The 17,684-nt window shown below is 45.4% G+C and overlaps 1 protein-coding gene across 4 annotated transcripts in view; it reads right to left on the reverse strand.

The window, feature by feature from the left end:
* Window positions 1-17,684, reverse strand: part of MYO3B (myosin IIIB) — a 625,340-nt gene that overhangs the window by 240,992 nt on the left and 366,664 nt on the right. For all 4 annotated transcript variants that reach the window (XM_063933501.1, XM_063933502.1, XM_063933503.1 and 1 more), the window contains exons 16-17: window positions 10,461-10,540; window positions 899-976 (exon numbers count right to left, since the gene is read on the reverse strand). In XM_063933501.1, coding sequence (XP_063789571.1) covers window positions 899-976; window positions 10,461-10,540 — 158 coding nt within the window. The remainder of the gene's footprint in view (window positions 1-898; window positions 977-10,460; window positions 10,541-17,684) is intronic.

Genomic DNA, 17,684 nt, shown 5'->3' on the forward strand with positions numbered 1-17,684 from the left:
CCACAAAAAGGGGGCGTGGTTTCATTTGAATGGGGATGTGGCCTCGGGTGGGAGGGTGTGGCCTCAGGTGGGAGGGTGTGGCCTCGCAACACATCCTCTTGTCATTGTCATTTTGGGGTGGGGTGCAGCGCTCCCCGAGCAGCTGGGCAGCCCCCAGGTTCATCTGCCTGCACAGTTCAGATGCCATATGCATGCTCTGCAGAGCAGTGCTGACCAAAGGCTCCCCCAACCTTTTCCCTGACCGCAGGAGGGACAGTGTGTGAATAGCAGGACTGCCCTGCTGTAATCCCTCTCAATGTTAGAGAATTGGAAGTCAGTACAGAGTGTGCACACAGGAGAAGGAGGCATGGCCACACTAGACTTTCTATGATGTCACATTAGGGGTATCAGTACTTCAGAAGTACTAGAGATGCACATGGACCCCTGTGTTTCGGTTTTGGGTCTAATTCATTATCATGTTTTGGTTTTGAAAAAACCACTCTCAAGTGTTTTGGTTCAGATTCGGTTTAAACTCGATAAAAATTAATAATCTTTCATAAAATTTCTAAAAATCTATAAAAACAGGTAAAATCATGTAGTTTTTGCAATCCAAAACCCGATATTTGGATTTCAAATGCGAATTCCGAACCGCGGGAAGATTCCAATAATTCTTGTGTGAGCAATAATTTTGCTGTATGAATTTTATTTGTTTTTATTATTTATATCATCAAGTATATACTTATCTATCTTATACAATAGCGCTACTTTAGATTGTTGGATTTTCTTATGTGTAGGAGACCATCTCCATATAAGTAACTGCTCAGACAAAACAAACCCCATCAGCGCCTGTGCAAAACCTTTACTGGTACAGTATTATTTGTTTGCTAGTTCCATTCAAGGACTATAAATAGAAACTCACCCTAAAATAGGAAGCCACAGTTTGTCTTTTCATATTTGTCGTTTCCCCTGGATGTCTCATCATTTCCATCGTGTCCACCTAATATAGGTAAAGAAAGATGGTCATTATACTGTATATAGAGTAGCTAGTTATTCTGTACATTCTCAGTTTTGATCATTAGTAAAACAATTCTAGTGCGTCCCTCACTGTATTTCTATTTTACTGGAATAAGAATCCAGACATACGGAGCAGATGAGCACCAGCTGGTGGTTCTGTTGCTTAACATTTATCATACAAAGGTGTATAGAGTCCATCTAGTGTAAGTGCACGGGACAACCCAGCCATGCATCTGAGTCAGCTCCTGCTGACAGCTCAATGAAGCTACCCGTCACACATGGGGAAAAGTTGCTGGAGGCAAAGATTTCACATTGACCCAGCACCACAGCTGGTGCCACCGGTCTCTCACTGCCAAGATTTAAATTAATACCCGCTTTGCACAACTGCCCCCGTCCCCCCCCCTTTTTTTTTAATTTCAAGGACAAAAGTGAAATCCAATGTACAATCAAATATGTTAGACACAGGTGAAATGTAGGAGAGAAACGAGGCTAATGTGGGGGGAACTTAAGCATGGCAGAGCATTTATTACTATGTCGTACAACTCACAAATTACTCTGTCATGTTCAATAGGATGTATATAACACCCCTCACCGGGAAGACATGAGAGAGGGACAGACAAGTGGGAAGCGGGACAAGATGTACAAAGATGAGAGAGATGGGAGGAGGAGATCAGTGATAAGAGAGGTAAATACATTGATGAGGGGGATAAAGATGAGAGAGAGAGAAGTGGGCAGGGCGGGTAGAAATGAGAGCGAGAAAGAGAGAGAGAGACTGGGGAGGGAGGACAGAGATGATAGACAGATACACAGGGGAAGTAAGGACAAAGATGAGATAGATAATCAGATGGGTGAGGGGGGACAGAGAAGAGAGGCGGTAGGCAGTGGGGTGGGGGCAGAGATGAGAAGTTGGGAGAAGACTTAGGATAACCCTGCATTATAGTTAGCAACTCGACAAATGAAGGGTCCAAAATGCTAGTACTTTATTCCCTAGACATCGCAGAAGTTCATATGCAATGTACTATATGAAAAGTGGCACTTGATTGGATGGAAAAGCACCCATCCGTCCAGGGCTAAGTTCCTGTCTACCTCTTTATCTGTGCAACCCAGTACATTGACTTGGATTCAGTGCAGGTAATTCAATTGTATAAACCCAAATTTGAACTCCCATCCTGTCAGGTGAAAGGCATTTCAGATAACTTCCCTTTAATGTGATGGTAAACACTGACTCCAACTGGGAGCATGGTCTATAGAAGAGACCCAGCTCCAAATAATAGTCATTACACTGGATGCCACAGAGAGTTGCAAGAGGCTGAACTTCATATAGAACAAAAAAGGGATGAAAAGCATAGTATTTTTGTACATTTGTTTATGTTTTTAAGCTTGTGGGAAATAAATGTTATACTATTGTTACAGTCACAGGGTGATGGTGGAATGTAACATGAAAATCCTGTTTTAGAGAAGAGAGCGGACGCAGCATTTCCCAACTCTAACATACAGTGTAGAAGTAGAGATTGCCAGCATGTGTGTGTACTAAGCAATGGCATACAGTTCGTAACCTGCATTTACATCACTTGCTGCATGATTTGCCTGGCTGCTAATTCTACACACAGGCACAATTTGCATCTGACCTCGCATCTTGCCTTAGCAGGTGGGACGTGAGGGAATGGCATCTTCTGCTTCTTAGACTGAAAGTGCGGCACTGACCTGTACCATCATATCCCACTATCATACTTCCAGTTTATCACAACATGGGGAAGTAGCAACCATCAACTCCACAGGTAAAAATTTACCGGCCGCTGTTCCTCCTTATAAGTAGCCAGCAGAGCCGGCCCTAACCAATATGATGCCCTAGGCAAGATTTTGGCTGGTGCCCCCTAGCACCACCGCTAGTTCCGCCTCTGACCTGCACCCCTTTCCCAGTTCCTTCACCCCCCACCAATAGCAGTCCTTTTTTTTTCCTACCCCCTGTAATTTAAATAAGAACAGTGTGCACATTCCGCGCACAGCCCAAAAATAAGAATTTACTTACCGATAATTCTATTTCTCGGAGTTTGTAGTGGATGCTGGGGTTCCTGAAAGGACCATGGGGAATAGCGGCTCCGCAGGAGACAGGGCACAAAAAGTAAAGCTTTAGGATCAGGTGGTGTGCACTGGCTCCTCCCCCCATGACCCTCCTCCAAGCCTCAGTTAGAATACTGTGCCCGGACGAGCGTACACAATAAGGAAGGATTTTGAATCCCGGGTAAGACTCATACCAGCCACACCAATCACACTGTACAACCTGTGATCTGAACCCAGTTAACAGTATGATAACAGTGGAGCCTCTGAAAGATGGCTCACAACAATAATAACCCGATTTTTTGTAACTATGTACAAGTAATGCAGATAATCCGCACTTGGGATGGGCGCCCAGCATCCACTACGGACTCCGAGAAATAGAATTATCGGTAAGTAAATTCTTATTTTCTCTATCGTCCTAGTGGATGCTGGGGTTCCTGAAAGGACCATGGGGATTATACCAAAGCTCCCAAACGGGCGGGAGAGTGCGGATGACTCTGCAGCACCGAATGAGAGAACTCCAGGTCCTCCTCAGCCAGGGTATCAAATTTGTAGAATTTTGCAAACGTGTTTGCCCCTGACCAAGTAGCAGCTCGGCAAAGTTGTAATGCCGAGACCCCTCGGGCAGCCGCCCAAGATGAGCCCACCTTCCTTGTGGAATGGGCATTTACATATTTTGGCTGTGGCAGGCCTGCCACAGAATGTGCAAGCTGAATTGTATTACACATCCAACTAGCAATAGTCTGCTTAGAAGCAAGAGCACCCAGTTTGTTGGGTGCATACAGGATAACAGCAAGTCAGTTTTCCTGACTCCAGCCGTCCTGGAACCTATACTTTCAGGGCCCTGACAACATCCAGCAACTTGGAGTCCTCCAAGTCCCTAGTAGGCGCAAGGCACCACAATAAGCTGGTTAAGGTGAAACACTGACACCAACTTAGGGAGAGAACTGGGGACGAGTCCGCAGCTCTGCCCTGTCCGAATGGACAAACAGATATGGGCTTTTTTGAGAAAAAAAACCACCAATTTGACACTCGCCTGGCCCAGGCCAGGGCCAAGAGCATGGTCACTTTTCATGTGAGATGCTTCAAATCCACAGATTTGACTGGTTTTAAACCAATGTGATTTGAGGAATCCCAGAACTACGTTGAGATCCCACAGTGCCACTGGAGGCACAAAAGGGGGTTGTATATGCAATACTCCCTTGACAAACTTCTGGACTTCAGGAACTGAAGCCAATTCTTTCTGGAAGAAAATCGACAGGGCCGAAATTTGAACCTTAATGGGCCCCAATTTGAGGCCCATAGACACTCCTGTTTGCAGGAAATGCAGGAATCGACCGAGTTGAAATTTCTTCGTGGGGCCTTCCTGGCCTCACACCACGCAACATATTTTCGCCACATGTGGTGATAATGTTGTGCGGTCACCTCCTTCCTGGCTTTGACCAGGGTAGGAATGACCTCTTCCGGAATGCCTTTTTCCCTTAGGATCCGGCGTTCCACCGCCATGCCGTCAAACGCAGCTGCGGTAAGTCTTGGAACAGACATGGTACTTGCTGAAGCAAGTCCCTTCTTAGCGGCAGAGGCCATAAGTCCTCTGTGAGCATCTCTTGAAGTTCCGGGTACCAAGTCCTTCTTGGCCAATCCGGAGCCATGAGTATAGTTCTTACTCCTCTACGTCTTATAATTCTCAGTACCTTAGGTATGAGAAGCAGAGTAGGGAACACATACACCGACTGGTACACCCACAGTGTTACCAGAACGTCCACAGCTATTGCCTGAGGGTCTCTTGACCTGGCGCAATACCTGTCCCGTTTTTTGTTCAGACGGGACGCCATCATGTCCACCTTGGTATTTCCCAACGGTTCACAATCATGTGGAAAAACTTCCCGATGAAGTTTCCACTCTCCCGGGTGGAGGTCGTGCCTGCTGAGGAAGTCTGCTTCCCAGTTTCCACTCCCGGAATGAAACACTGCTGACAGTGCTATCACATGATTTTCCGCCCAGCGAAAAGTCCTTGCAGTTTTTGCCATTGCCCTCCTGCTTCTTGTGCCGCCCTGTCTGTTTACGTGGGCGACTGCCGTGATGTTTTTCCCACTGGATCAATACCGGCTGACCTTGAAGCAGAGGTCTTGCTAAGCTTAGAGCATTATAAATTTACCCTTAGCTCCAGTATATTTATGTGGAGAAAAGTCTCCAGACTTGATCACACTCCCTGGAAATTTTTTCCTTGTGTGACTGCTCCCCAGCCTCTCGGGCTGGCCTCCGTGGTCACCAGCATCCAATCCTGAATGCCGAATCTGCGGCCCTCTAGAAGATGAGCACTCTGTAACCACCACAGGAGAGACACCCTTGTCCTTGGATATAGGGTTATCCGCTGATGCATCTGAAGATGCGATCCGGACCATTTGTCCAGCAGATCCCACTGAAAAGTTCTTGCGTGAAATCTGCCGAATGGAATTGCTTCGTAGGAAGCCACCATTTTTACCAGGACCCTTGTGCAATGATGCACTGACACTTTTCCTGGTTTTAGGAGGTTCTTGACTAGCTCGGATAACTCCCTGGCTTTCTCTTCCGGGAGAAACACCTTTTTCTGGACTGTGTCCAGAATCATCCCTAGGCACAGCAGACGTGTCGTCAGGATCAGCGGCGATTTTGGAATATTTAGAATCCACCCGTGCTGTTGTAGCAGTATCCGAGATAGTGCTACTCCGACCTCCAACTGTTCCCTGGACTTTGCCCTTATCAGGAGATCGTCCAAGTAAGGGGTAATTTAAGACGCCTTTTCTTCGAAGAAGAATCATCATTTCGGCCATTACCTTGGTAAAGACCCGGGGTGCCGTGGACAATCCAAACGGCAGCGTCTGAAACTGATAGTGACAGTTCTATACCACGAACCGGAGGGAGACCTTGGTAAAGCAGACTTCAGGAGCCTGCGAGGGGGAAACGTTTCGACATTCCAATCTGTACCCCTGGGATACTACTTGTAGGATCCAAGGGTCCTGTACGGTCCCAGCGTCATGCTGAGAGCTTGGCAGAAGCGGTGGAAGGCTTCTGTTCCTGGGAATGGGCTGCCTGCTGCAGTCTTCTTCCCTTTCCTCTATCCCTGGGCAAATATGACTCTTATAGGGACGAAAGGACTGAGGCTGAAAAGACGGTGTCTTTTTCTGCAGAGATGTGACTTAGGGTAAAAACGGTGGATTTTCCAGCAGTTGCCGTGGCCACCAGGTCCGATGGACCGACCCCAAATAACTCCTCTTCCTTTATACGGCAATACACCTTTGTGCCGTTTGGAATCTGCATCACCTAACCACTGTCGTGTCCATAAACATCTTCTGGCAGATATGGACATCGCACTTACTCTTGATGCCAGAGTGCAAATATCCCTCTGTGCATCTCGCATATATAGAAATGCATCCTTTAAATGCTCTATAGTCAATAAAATACTGTCCCTGTCAAGGGTATCAATATTTTTAGTCAGGGAATCCGACCAAGCCACCCCAGCTCTGCACATCCAGGCTGAGGCGATCGCTGGTCGCAGTATAACACCAGTATGTGTGTATATACTTTTATATGATATTTTCCAGCCTCCTGTCAGCTGGTTCCTTGAGGACGGCCCTATCTATAGACGGTACCGCCACTTGTTTTGATAAGCGTGTGAGCGCCTTATCCACCCTAAGGGGTGTTTCCCAATGCGCCCTAACTTCTGGCGGGGAAGGGTATACCGCCAATAATTTTCTATCGGGGGGAACCCACGCATCATCACACACTTCATTTAATTTATCTGATTCAGGAAAAACTACAGGTAGTTTTTTCACATCCCACATAATACCCTCTTTTGTGGTACTTGTAGTATCAGAAATATGTAACCCCTCCTTCATTGCCCTTAACGTGTGGCCCTAATAAGGAATACGTTTGTTTATTCACCGTCGACACTGGATTCAGTGTCCGTGTCTGTGTCTGTGTCGACCGACTAAGGTAAACGGGCGTTTTAAAACCCCTGACGGTGTTTTTGAGACGTCTGGACCGGTACTAATTGTTTGTCGGCCGTCTCATGTCGTCAACCGACCTTGCAGCGTGTTGACATTATCACGTAATTCCCTAAATAAGCCATCCATTCCGGTGTCGACTCCCTAGAGAGTGACATCACCATTACAGGCAATTGCTCCGCCTCCTCACCAACATCGTCCTCATACATGTCGACACACACGTACCGACACACAGCACACACACAGGGAATGCTCTGATAGAGGACAGGACCCACTAGCCCTTTGGAGAGACAGAGGGAGAGTTTGCCAGCACACACCAAAAACGCTATAATTATATAGGGACAACCTTATATAAGTGTTTTCCCTTATAGCATCTTTTTATATATTTCTAACGCCAAATTAGTGCCCCCCCTCTCTGTTTTAACCCTGTTTCTGTAGTGCAGTGCAGGGGAGAGCCTGGGAGCCTTCCCTCCAGCCTTTCTGTGAGGGAAAATGGCGCTGTGTGCTGAGGAGATAGGCCCCGCCCCTTTTTCGGCGGCCTCGTCTCCCGCTCTTCAACGGATTCTGGCAGGGGTTAAATATCTCCATATAGCCCCCGGAGGCTATATGTGAGGTATTTTTTGCCAAAATATAGGTTTACATTGCCTCCCAGGGCGCCCCCCTCCCAGCGCCCTGCACCCTCAGTGACTGCCGTGTGAAGTGTGCTGAGAGCAATGGCGCACAGCTGCAGTGCTGTGCGCTACCTTAAGAAGACTGAGGAGTCTTCTGCCGCCGATTCTGGACCTTCTTCTCTTTTCAGCATCTGCAAGGGGGCCGGCGGCGAGGCTCCGGTGACCATCCAGGCTGTACCTGTGATCGTCCCTCTGGAGCTAATGTCCAGTAGCCAAAGAAGCCAATCCATCCTGCACGCAGGTGAGTTCACTTCTTCTCCCCTAAGTCCCTCGTTGCAGTGATCCTGTTGCCAGCAGGACTCACTGTAAAATAAAAAACCTAAGCTAAACTTTTCTAAGCAGCTCTTTAGGAGAGCCACCTAGATTGCACCCTTCTCGGCCGGGCACAAAAATCTAACTGAGGCTTGGAGGAGGGTCATGGGGGGAGGAGCCAGTGCACACCACCTGATCCTAAAGCTTTACTTTTTGTGCCCTGTCTCCTGCGGAGCCGCTATTCCCCATGGTCCTTTCAGGAACCCCAGCATCCACTAGGACGATAGAGAAAAGGTATATGTTTTTGCTGGCAAGGAGCATGGTCAGTCACACAATAGTACCCCCAATTCAACTTATGCCTCACAGTAGTGCAACTTTATTCACAATTTATAATGCGATAGTGTCCCTTATTCACATTACATCACACAGTAGTACCACTTTACCTTATATACGTTATTCCTCACAGTAGTGCCCCTCATTCACATAACATCATACTGAATTGCTCCTTATTCGCATTACACCACACCATATTGCTCTTTATTCTCATTACACCACACCATATTGCTGCTTATTCACATTACACCACACCATATTGCTCTTTATTCACATTAGACCACACAGTAGTGCCCTTTCTATATGTTACACCACACAGTAGAGCACCTTATACACATAATGCCACACATTGGTAATGCATTTATACACATAATACCACACAGTAATGCCCCTCACACATATGACACACAATATTAATGTCCTTAAAAACAATGCACCTTACACATTATGCCAACCCTTATTAATGCCCTTATACACATAATTTCCCTTACACATATGCCACACATTGTGTAATGACACACATAATGTCCCTTACACATATGCCGCACTTTATTAGTGCCCTTATACACATAATGACACACACAGTGCACCTTACACATATGTTACACATTATTAATGCCCTTATACACGTAATGAAGCATATAGTTCCTGGCGTGAGTCAACTGGCAGCTTTGCTAACGTCGGGTGCATATTTTCTTATGAAAATGCATCTTATTTGCATTGCTATGTGGCTAGGATGCACAAGCAGCTTCCGCTGATTAAAATGATATGCGGCATGCCTATATACTGTGTACGACTGTGGCTGTATCTGCATACGAAATGCTACACACAGAATATAGGCATGCCGCATATCATTTTAATCAGCAGAAGCTGCTTGTGCACTAGGCATGCCAGATGCCCTAGGCAATTGCCTAGTTTGCCTATGCCTAGGGCCGGCTCTGGTAGCCAGTGCTCAGTGTGGGGGCACCCTGGGGATACTAAATGAGTGATATTGTGTCACTAGTTCAGTGTTTTAGCTGCCTCAAAACCGCAATTGCCTAAGCATCTGGCTAAGTTTTCCTACTTTTGGCTGCCCAGCTGAAGCGTCATAAATTGTGCTAATATAAGGTATACATCTCAATTTGCCTTATACTTATAATACACATGTGTGATTCCACCAATATTCAGTCTTAAAAAATTAGTATCTCTGTTACATAGTAGACTGCAAGCAAATGACTCAGAGGGTTATTTCTGCAATGCTCCAAAGCACAGGTTCTCAAACTCGGTCCTCAGGACCCCACACGGTGCATGTTTTGCAGGTCTCCTCACAGAATCACAAGTGACATAATTAACTCCACCTGTGGACCTTTTAAAATGTGTCAGTGAGTAATTAATACACCTGTGCACCTGCTGGGTTACCTGCAAAACATGCACCGTGTGGGGTCCTGAGGACCGAGTTTGAGAACCACGGCTCCAAAGCAATGCATGATAGACAAATACTACAAATAATACAGGTTATTATTGGACAGATTTAGTCAGGCACATCTATTTTAGTTATGTTACACTGCCTCAATATGTTTATGTCTAAAAACTGGATTGCTTTGTCTTGACGATAAATAAAAAAGGCTGCCACTTGCCAAACTTCTATACAAGGGCATAGCTACCATAGGTGCAGGCAGTGCAGCTGCTATGGGGCCTAGAGCTGATAGGGGCCCACCTTCCTTGTCAAAGTTACATGTGTTATATACATTTTTCGCCATTGGGTGGTATGTAGGGGTCCTTTCAAACTTATTCCTTGGGGCCTGCAATATTTTAGGCATGCCCCTGCTCATTGTAGTGTGGTATAAAATGAACTGGAGAGCATTTTAATGTTATAGAATATGAACCGAGGCACTGTAATGAGACATAATATGAACAGGGAGCACTATATATCATAATGTGAATTGGGGGTACTGTGCGGCATAATGGTAGCTCTGAAATGTGACATAGGGTGAACTTAAGCACTACTGCAACTCATAAAAGAAACTAGGACACTACTAATGAACTAGGACACTATTATAGGGCATAAAATTAACAACCGCTGCAGAGAAGTGTTTCTCTCTAGAAGCATTGGGATGGGGACCCCTTCAAAATGTTGCTATGGCGCCCACAAAGTTCTGGCTACACCCCTGCTTCTATAGATACTGACCTTAATACGCCCAGCATTGAGTTGTGGGGGTAAAGATCTAGATGCTGCTGTCACTCGTGCTCTTGACTGAGCCAGATTACCTGCAGAGGAAACAGACGACAACTTTTAATTGGCCTCCAGATAACTGACCCAATAACTCACCGGTTTCATTAGGAATCAAAACTGTTATATTTAGGAATATAATCACATATTTTCTATTTATATGCTGTATTTCATTACTTGTACTGTACACAGTTATTCTCTACATAATGCTGAAATCTTAGCCGTCCAGTAGCCCCTATATATCATTACAACATAGCAGGACAAGTGACGGTATGTAAGTCACAGAAACTAAGTGGCAACATTTGAAAGCTACAAAGAAAACACATAGCAAAGCATCGCCATCACCAGAAGAAAGTACAAAAAATGTTTTCCACCTCAGGGGCATGGAATGGAGATGAAACAGACATCCTTACTTATATCCCTTTTCCACTGCAATCCCAGGTCCAACCCAGATCACTGAACATGGGTTTCAAGCCATATCGCAGCGCTTGAAACCTCGTTTACACCGCAGGCTGGACACAGGTTATTGCGGGGACTTCCCTCTGCTGTGCTCGGAGTGACATCGTCTTCAAAAGACGGAGAGCTAGCTCTCCACACAGTGTACACAGGACCCGGGTCGGATGACCTGGGTCACCTGTTCACACTGACCCGTTACATGGGACCAACCCTGGCCTCTACCCAGGTTGGATTGCCAGGTCAGTCAACCCATTTTCTTTTCTCACGGACCGGTATACACTGAGGAGCAACCCAGGTCAACCCGGCAGGGGTGGATTGGGAATTTGGGATGGAAATCCAGCCCGGGAAATTTATGGAAGCAGCCCTAATTAGGGTGCGGTCCTGATGAGGGGGTGGGGTCTGTTGAGAGAGGTGGGATCCAGCTTCATAGGGCCTGATTGTACGCAACTGCGGCCTTCCTTGCGTCTTTTGTTGTAGTTGTTAGAGTTGCTGTACTACATAGATGGAATAACAGAATGAATGGGGACAATGTAGTGTACTGAGTGCGGTTGGCTGCCTGTCATGTGGGGGGTGGGGCCACATGACAACACACAAAACAGGCCCCACAGACACGTTGGCCTACCAGGAATCTTCCTGGTGAGCCCCATGACAAAGCCGCCCCTGCAACCCGGCAATAACTCTGGCTATTTGGGCAGCGTAATATTATTTAACACCCATACAGGTGGGCTAATCTCATCAGAGAATAACCTGCCCCTACATAAAAACAACAACTATAAAACAATTAGCATTTCACAATGGAAGTGACAAATGAGTCGGTCATGGTAACAGCAGAGGTGGGAGAAGACTGGATTTAAAATAAAAAACACACATGACAAAAAAAGCTACATTTAAACTGGGTTACACACTTGTAGATTAACTCTGCAGATTAGATAAAGTCTCCGACCTGACACAGCGATTATCCAACCTGTACACACTATAGCTCAGTGTGTGCTCTTTTCAGTGGGATCATGGATTTGAATTTTTAAACCAGGCGAACAATCCCAGTCTCGTGATCCGACTGTTGTATTAGCGCTTGAAGCCGCTTATCTGGTAATATTACTGTAACGCTCCTGCACCCACACTATACAATTATTGGTCAGCTCATAATACAAATTTCATCTGATCTGCTCAATAATTCTGTAGTATAGTGTGTACCTGGCTTTACACTAAAGGAGAATCAAGGTTTAACATGGCATCAGTAAGAAGAAATTGCACTTAAGGGCCACTGAAAGAAAAGAAAAATGAGGCAAAATTCACTTTTTTCATTATCAGAAAACAAACAGTGAAATACATTGCCGCTTACAAAGGACAAATGCAAATTAAACTGCAGAAGCCAAGTCTCTCGCTTTTCCAAAAGGATCAAAATACGGGGCAGCACAATAGCACCGTGATTATCAATGCTGCTTCAAAGCATCGGGGTAATGTGTTTGATCCTGACCAGAACCTAACATATAAGGTCGGATGTAATGGCTTGCGAGATGGCCAGAGCTCCGAGACTCCGGCCGAACTTGTACTTTTTTTTAAAGTAGCAAACGTTTACAAGGCAAAACCTGCATTGTAAACGTTTGCTACGTTTAAAAAAAAGAGTCTCGGAGCTCTGGCCGTCTCGCAAGCCATTTCATCCGGCCCATAGTATGTGGAGTTGTCGGGCCTTTTATAATAGCCTGCAAGGTGCACAGGCATGGTTACAGTAGCCCATGTTTTTAAAGTGACAATTATTGAAAAGGCAAAATGATCTTGCCGAAATTGTGCCTGTGCTGCAAATAGCGTAGATATACAGTATCAAGCTTTGGAGAGAGATACATTGGAGTTGTCCAAGGCAACTAGTTACCTTCTAACTGTCATTTCAAATACAGCATTGAGCAACTGAAGGAAGAAATTCATCCTGCCAGTTTACAGGAGCAGAGCCGGCCTTAGGCATAGGCAAAATAGGCAAATGCCTATGGCATTTGGTATGCTTAGGGGCACCAGCAGCTTCTCCTGATTAAAATGATATGCGGCATGCCTATATTCTGTGTGTGACTCTGGCTGTATCTGCATACGAAATGCTACGTTGCAGTGTATTCCTGGAAATCACTGTAATGTAGCATTTTGTATGCAGATACAGCCGCAGTCGAACACAGAATATAGGCATGCTGCATATCATTTTAATCAACAGAAGCTGCTTGTGCACCCTAGCCACATAGTAATGCAAATAAGTAGCATTTTCATAAACAAAGGCGCCCGATGTTAGCAGAGCTGCCAGCTGACTCATGCCAGGCATCTCCTGCAGAACTAGTGGCGGTGCTAGGGGGCACCAGCCAAAATCCTGCCTAGGGCATCATATTGGTTAGGGCCGGCTCTGTACAGGAGGGCCCCACATAGACAGGTTAGGTTCCAAAGTCTTGTCAAAAAATGAATACCACAGAGAAACGGAACATTTTTCTATTGTACATAGTAGTGGGCAGAAGTAGGAAAGGCATGTCATTTATCTCACTGAAGAAGGCCTATAGAAAGAGAGCCTGGGAATCGGATGCATATATAAACTTACTGAATTGGATGCTATATGCTACAGAAGTTGAAGGACATTAAGAATCTGGAGGTAGATGTATGAACTGATGATATAGGGGAGAAGTGTTATCAGTGCACGTTATTTGTGCTGATACTGCTTCTCCCCCATGTATGAATGTGGAGAAGTGTTTATATTGGCGCCGTTATCTACAAGGTAGCACGTCAATATGCAGGGAATGTATGAATTGTCCACAGCACTGACTGTTCCCGACACATGCAGCTATCGGTGTCCACAGCGGCAGGTGTCATTGCCCAATCACCATAGTAAGGACAGCTGTGGTGAGCGTTTATTTATATATCATTTGTATGTGGCACATTATATGTTTTAGTTCTATACAGGGGCACTTTACTTGTAAATGGGCCAAGAATGTGTATTATTTAAAATATGTGAATAATAAGTAATTTATTTTATTATAGGGTCACCATTCATTTTATTATCCTGTTACCAACAGCACAAGTGGTGCTAGGAAGGGTGCAATGCTATTCAGCTTCTGGCTAGTTATCTCTTGAAAAGGAAGGAGGTGCACATTCATTCTGTCTCCCTACATAGTGTATAGGACCAGATGCGGAATAGCCTGAGCCTAGTAGACAAAGGTAAGGGGCAAATATTTTTTTTAAAACTTTCTTGTGTTTATATACACGCCCAAATGTTCAACTGCTGACAATGTTTAGCTTTTCACCGGCAGCTTGGTTTCTCACCTTCTTAATCACTGGCTAATAAATTTGGGATTTGAAGGCCAAAATAATTTAAAAATAAACAACAGTACAATCTGTAGTGTCATAATTTGGAAGCTATTACATTGCCTCTTCGACCTCCTTGTTACACTGAGGGTAATTGTTTTTGCAGAGAGCTGAAACATTGGGCCTGATTCAGTATTGCATGCAGATCATTAATTAATTAATTAATTAATTAATGATAGTAATATAAACAATAGCCAAAATTACAATAATTGCCAGAGACCAGAATGGAAATAAAGAAAACAGAGGAGATTACAAACATTGTAGACACAATAAAGCGTAGTCTCTGTAGTAGGGTATATTTATAAACACAACAGAATAGCCAAAAGCACAATTTCAAAGAGTCAGCAGGATTGTCCAGTAGCCAAAAATAGAAAAAAAAAGTTGCCATCAACCAGTCTTCACTTAAGGCCCATACACACTTGACGATGCACACGTCGTTAACTTCCCTTCAACAGCTGAGCAAACGACATGAGCATACACACAAAGACCAAAGACCATTCATCGTTGAAGCATCCAAGCTGAACAGTTTATTAAAATAATGAGCTGGGAACAGGGCTGGTGAACAGTGGCTTGGTCGTTGGTCGTTCACACCATACACATTCAACGACGTCTCTGGTCGGTAACGACCATAGTGGAAATTGAGCATACATGCTCTACAGATAAGCGAGGGTCGTTAACGTCCCACGGGGCCGCGCATCGGTGGTCGTCGGATGCATACACACTTGACGATATAATGAGCGACGTCGTTGATGAGGGCTGAAATGAACGACGTCGCTCATTTTATCGTCGAGTGTGTATGGGCCCTTAGCGTAGCAGTCAGTGCTAAAGATCTTTAACAGAGAACTTTAAACATACAAAAGAAAAGAAAAGAATGAAAAGAGAGAAGGAAAAGAAATAAAAAAGGTAAAGTAAGGAAGGGAAAGAAAAGGATTAGAGAGAGAAAAAGAAAAGAAAGAAGCAGTGAACCACTTAAATGGTAACTAATACGGTAAGAGAGATTACATCCACTGTACCATTGCATAATGAAAGTAGGGAAGCGAATGAAGATAAGAGATGGAGATTCCCTCCTCCCCACGCTGCGGATTTTTAAAGGAAAGTGAAAAAATATGCAGATGCCTTTTTAAATATTTATTTATTATTTTATTAACAGTTTCTTATATAGCTCAGCATATCCCGTTGCGCTTTACAATTAAAACAACAGAAATAGAACAAAACTGGGTAAATAAATACAGACAGACATAGAGGTAGGAAGGTCCTGCTCGCAAGTTTACAATCTATAGGGAGATGGGCATTGATACACAAGGATAGATGCTACCTATTGCATAATGGTCCACCAGATTGCTAGGTTCTTAATGGGCTGTATGATACGATCACTCAACAATTTTGGCAAAGGGTCAGGAGGGTGTGAGAGTAAAGAAAGACAAAATAAGTGAGGTTATGTGTATTGTACAGAGAGGATGTAATTAGATAGGGAAGCATTGAAGGTTTATGCGGGTGGGTCTGGAATTTGATAGGCTTGTCTGAAGAGGTGAGTTTTCAGGGAAAGTTTAAAGGTTTGGAGACTAGAGGTGAGTCTTATTGTGCGTGGGAGGGCGTTCCACAGAGTGGATGAAGCCCGGATAAAGTCCTGTAATTTTGAGTGGGAACATGTAATACATGTGGATGAGAGACGCAGATCTTGTGCAGAGCGAAGAGGTCGGTTAGGAAGATATCTTGAGATGAGTGAAGAGATGTACAGTATGTTGGTGCAGTTTGGTTAATAGCCTTGTATGTAAGTTGTCATGGCTGCGCAGCGGCAGCTGGCGTATTTACCACTTCGGGTGAGCTGGTCTCCAGGGCGTCACCTTTCCCCGCCGGCTCCTGGCGTGCGGGCAGCGCTGCTGCGGGCGGTCCCCGGCTCCATAGGCGCTACCATATTTGTCCATGTGAGGGCGAGGGGGCTAGTGACGTCAGTGCCGCCCTTCCACCAATCAGGAGAGGGCGGGAAGTTCAAATAGAGACGCCAGGCAAAGCCCCGGCGCCTGAGTATCGTCGCTTCAGAGCTACCCCCAGGCTCACGCTACAGGACTGTAAGGAGTGTTCCCAGCCCTCTGAGTTCCAGCCTCTCCAGTGTGCCACTGTTTCCCAGTATTGCAAGTGTGCTACTGTCGCCCAGCATTGCAAGTGTGCTCCCGTCTTCCAGCATTGCCAGTGAGCTTCCGTCTCCCAGCACTGCAAGTGTGTTCCAGTCTCCCAGCATTGCAGGTGCGCTCCCAGTCTCCTAGCACAGCAAGTGTATTCCAGCTTCCCGGCATTGCAAGTGTAACTTCAGTTCTCACGAACTTTCAGTGTTCTTCAGCATCGTTCTCAAATCATCACTCATTTCTCCATTCAATGGGGATCATTCCGAGTTGATCGCTCGCTAGCAGTTTTTAGCAGCCATGCAAACGCTATGCCGCCGCCCACTGGGAGTGTATTTTAGCTAAGCAGAAGTGCGAACGGATGTATCGCAGAGCGCCTGCAAATTTTTTTTGTGTAGTTTCAGAGTAGCTCAAAACCTACTCGGCGCTTGCGATCACTTCAGACTGTTCAGTTACGGATTTGATGTCACACACCTGTCCAGCGTTCGTCCAGCCACGCCTGCGTTTTTCCCTGGCACGCCTGCGTTTTTCCAAACACTCCCTGAAAACGGTCAGTTGCCACCCAGAAACGCCCACTTCATGTCAATCACTCTGTGGCAACCAGTGCGACTGAAATGCATCACTAGACCCTGTGCAAAACTGCATCGTTCGTTGTGAGCGTACGTCGCGCATGCGCATTGCGCCGCATACGCATGCGCAGAATTGAATTTTTTTTAGCCTGATCACTGTGCTGCGAACAAATGCAGCTAGCGATCAACTCGGAATGACCCCCCAGTGTTCTTCAGCATCGCTCTCAAATCATCACTCATCTCTTCATTCAGCGTTCTTCAGCATCGTTCTCAAATCATCACCCATCTCTTCGTTCAGTGTTCTTCAGCATTGTTCTCAAATCATCACTCATTTATTCGTTCAGTGTTCTTCAGCATTGTTCTCAAATCATCATTCATCTCCTTGTTCAGTGTTCTTCAGCATCGTTCTCAAATCATCGCTTATCTCTTAATTCAGTGTTCTCCAGCACTGATCCCAAGTCATCATTTGCTTCTTCATTCAGAGTTCCCCAGCACCATTCTCAAGTCTTCGTTTATGCCTCATTCAGTGCATCTAGCATCGCTCACGGACTAAGTTCACTATTGGTCCTGCATGAGGAAGACCTACATTCGGCCGTCTCTATTCCGACCCAACTACGGTTCTTCCACCCGACCATCAGAAGAGTCCCCGAGTTCTCAACCCTCTCAGCCCAGGTTCGTGACATAAGTAAAAGTATTTTATATTTAAT

The sequence above is a fragment of the Pseudophryne corroboree genome, chromosome 7, assembly GCF_028390025.1.
Source record: "Pseudophryne corroboree isolate aPseCor3 chromosome 7, aPseCor3.hap2, whole genome shotgun sequence".
In the NCBI taxonomy this organism is placed as follows: Eukaryota; Metazoa; Chordata; class Amphibia; order Anura; family Myobatrachidae; genus Pseudophryne; species Pseudophryne corroboree.